Source organism: Electrophorus electricus, chromosome 20 (assembly GCF_041902795.1).
Source record: "Electrophorus electricus isolate QZ-2024a chromosome 20, ASM4190279v1, whole genome shotgun sequence".
Taxonomy (NCBI): Eukaryota; Metazoa; Chordata; class Actinopteri; order Gymnotiformes; family Gymnotidae; genus Electrophorus; species Electrophorus electricus.
Genome location: NC_137516.1, coordinates 15,925,001 through 15,928,673, shown reverse-complemented (window position 1 = coordinate 15,928,673; position 3,673 = coordinate 15,925,001). Strand labels below are relative to the sequence as shown.

The 3,673-nt window shown below is 44.4% G+C and overlaps 1 protein-coding gene across 1 annotated transcript in view; it reads left to right on the top strand.

Moving 5' to 3' along the window:
- The first annotated feature begins 3,036 nt into the window (after positions 1–3,036).
- clstn2a (calsyntenin 2a) overlaps positions 3,037–3,673 on the top strand; it is a 151,534-nt gene continuing 150,897 nt past the window's right edge. The window contains exon 1 of the mRNA XM_035536004.2: positions 3,037–3,444. Coding sequence (XP_035391897.1) covers positions 3,378–3,444 — 67 coding nt within the window. The 5' untranslated portion in view covers positions 3,037–3,377. The remainder of the gene's footprint in view (positions 3,445–3,673) is intronic.

The following is a 3,673-nucleotide window of genomic DNA, read 5'->3' as shown; positions in this document are numbered from 1 at the left end:
GACGTCTTCTCTACATTACAAAAGCTAACAAAAACAATTACATGTTCTTTTTAACTCTTTTTCACTTGCATGGGTCACTGAAATTAATTCATTTTCCTTTATTACGATATCAAAGGCAGCGTTTTGGCTTTGAATAGGTTATTTCATTCCTTTGTCTTTTTCGTTTTCTTTCCGAGAATATCTTTCTGACACAAGACACAAGCTATAATATTACTTTAAATACATGCTCACGAATTAAATAAACAGACCCCACAATGCTAGCGGCCTTTGTGTTCAAAATGTACCACTTTTATTACCACTATTATTTTTCCGTGTGACGCTTTTTTCCTTTCTGTTTTTTCCCCTCTTTTTTTAAATGGAGAGCCGGTGTCAACACTTTTCCACAGTTGCGACTTTACGCTGACCCCTACTGGAAGGTTAGTGCTACTACAACCGTCTCTGGGAGCTCTCCGAGGTCCTGAGAGAGCAGACTGGGAAGACGGATGGGCAAAAATGACGGATTCTAGGTCTGAACCAGGCATGGGAGAAAAACGGATGTAATACATAAAGAATGTATTACAAATGATGCATTGCCTCCATGATATAAACTAAAGGAGTTATTCCTGCAATAGAGGATTTTAGACGTCATTTGAAAAGATTGCTCTCATAAGATTTTAAATAGAATGTGAATGAATTATTTATATATCTTCATAATAGTAAAAGGCATAGCTCAGACATATTTCTGCGATGGTCTGTGGGGAATTATGGAATATGAATGTATCAAGGGAAATTGTGTTCAAAGATCAATGACTCAGATGAAAGGCACCGAAAGTTTCAAAACAGTTATTCCCAATTCATGTACACTTCTTAGCTGGTTATGTGTAATAGGGCTATCTCTGCGGTGAATGTACAGAAGGAGTATGGCTAATGATAATGAAAAATAAAGTACATCGTTTTGCCGTTGTCTTTTTCTGATTACAAAAATACTGCCTGCATTCCTCCAAGGTGGTGGTAACTCACATCTAATCGTGGGTCTTGTGATTGCCAGTCAGTCTTATGCAGTAAGACAGGCAGTAACACTGTCACAAAACCTTATAAAAGCAGAATTAATCCCTAATATATCATCAATATATCATAATATCATCCCGACATCAGATCAGACCAAGGCTTCACCGAAGAAATCTAAAGCCCTCTGTAAGAAAAGAAAATGAAACCCCCCAAACAAACGCTACAACAATCTACTGGCTGTTGTCCCCGAGTGGCTTAGCCAGCATGCACATCATCTCCACATGGCAAGGGGCTTCGCCACCAGGAAACGGAGTGCCCAGACTGCCTGCCTGAGACACAGCAAGCCTGGCGATTAGGACGGAAGAGTGGGAAGAGCGTCTCCAATCTAGCAGCCTGGCAGGTAAATTAGGTTTCATGGAGACCTGAGAAGTAATACAATAATAATATGGAAGTTCGAACCACATCCCCCCAGAAAACTGAAGCGATTATTGGCGCATCCCCAAGGGATTTGTGAAAAATGGCATTTAACTATGAAAATACGGCAGATAAAAACAGGAGGATTGAGTAGGGAGGGTTGAAATTCCGAACGAGCGGTGATATGTGGTTCACGTTTCCCTTTGGTTCAGCCAGAGCTGTAAATTAGACATTTACACTTGCAAATTATTGACCAAAAATATTTGATCCTGTTGGCTGATTTTTTTTTTTTTTTTTTTTTTTTACACATATTTGGCCAAAATATCTTTTGAACTCTTTTGTTTTGTTTTTTAAATAAGTTTCACATTTGCTTTAGAGGAAGTGGGTGGTGTTTGGTGTCTTTGCCACTGTTCCATTCAGAGCAGCTAACCGCCCCTGTGAGAGTTAGAGGCTGTTCCAGAGGCTGTTCCATCCAGAGCCGCTAACCGCCCCTGTGAGAGTTAGAGGCTGTTCCAGAGGCTGTTCCATCCAGAGCCGCTAACCGCCCCTGTGAGAGTTAGAGGCTGTTCCAGAGGCTGTTCCATCCAGAGCCGCTAACTGCCCCTGTGAGAGTTAGAGGCTGTTCCAGAGGCTGTTCCATCCAGAGCAGCTAACCGCCCCTGTGAGAGTTAGAGGCTGTTCCAGAGGCTGTTCCATCGAGAGCAGCTAACCGCCCTTGTGAGAGTTAGAGGCTGTTCCAGAGGCTGTTCCATCCAGAGCAGCTAACCGCCCCTGTGAGAGTGTTAGCTCTGGGATGACAGAGGGAGACCTTGCTATCATACAACAGTGCTCAGTACTGGTCTTTCGGCCAGTGACCTGCAGGAACCTGGCAATCCATCTGTAATACATATCTGCACAACAGTTGCCGGACCCGCCAGAACCTGTTCAAGGCATTATACACCTTATAAAAGGAGACATGCCATATGGCACATAATGCTCTTCGCAGTTACACTGAGGTAGCATGCCGAGGAGAGGCTGGATGGTGTGTGGAAACTGATTGTAATGTGACACTTAATTACTTATAAGAATAAACAAACAAACAAAACACTCAGTAAAAGATTATGGTATAGTCATATTATTGAGAATAAGTATGCAGCCTGATAAACAGGACTCAGGACATATTTTCTCTAGGAAACTCATTGGCTGAAGCCATATGCTATTATAACCTTATATGCAAACAGAATCAACTAAAATTTCGGATCTTAAGAACCTATCGCGCTTAGATAAATCTCAATTTATCTGTGTTTCGCTTTTTCAATAGTGAGAGACAGTAGATATCTCTGGAAAAAGACTCAACAGCAGACTTCGTCTTATCAGTGCCTTAAATGATATTAAAGCTTAATCTTTTAATTATATCAGTATTAAAACCGTAACATCTGTATTGCATAAACGACGATGTTTGTGCTAGACAACGTTGCGACTTTCTCAGTAATCGAAGCTATTAAGCCAGTAAGATACCCGCAGGCAACATTATACAGGCGCATTAACCCGATTTATACAGACAAAGAAAATCCTAAATAATTAAAAAGGTGACCTCACTTCAAAAGCTGCTTGCAGACTCGCAGCAGCCTGAATGACTGTTTAAGAAGAAACGATACGCGCTCGGTTCTCGTCGACCTCGAAGCGCAAACCCGCGCAAACACGGACTGGTGCTAATGGTCCTCGCGGAGTGACGTAGGAGCCCGGTCCGTCGTCCCGTTCTACCTCGCGCTCCTCCTAGTCAGCCGCACGGCGTTGCTGCGAGCGCGCGTGCCACGTCCTTGCGCCGGGACTTCTCCAGACTTCTGCTCGCGTCCTTACGAGGGAAGAGAGAGCCCGCTTTTTCCAAAAAAAAAAACCAACCCAGCGAGCATCGCCGAGGCGAGCAAGAGGTCGGTCGTCGTGGGGGTGCTCTTTTTTTTTGTTTTTTCGGCCTAAATCGCTTCTCCGCCGTGAAGATGCGCGCGATAGCCCTGCCGCTCGCGCTGGGGGTGTTCGTGCAGTGCGGCATCCTTGCTGGAAAGGGTGAGTAGAGGCGGAGAACTTCAGATCTGCACGCCGTCACCGCAGAAACACCGAGGCTGTTTGCAGACCACCGCGGGCGCATCTCTGATCTATATCTCGGCTCAGTGGACATGTCCTACCTACCGTCACGGTGGGGACACTCAGCTCACAAAATCTGCCCTGGCTGAGACCAAGTTTGGCCATCCACTCGGCTGTTCCGACGTAGTCTAAGCGCAGATTTACCTTTTAG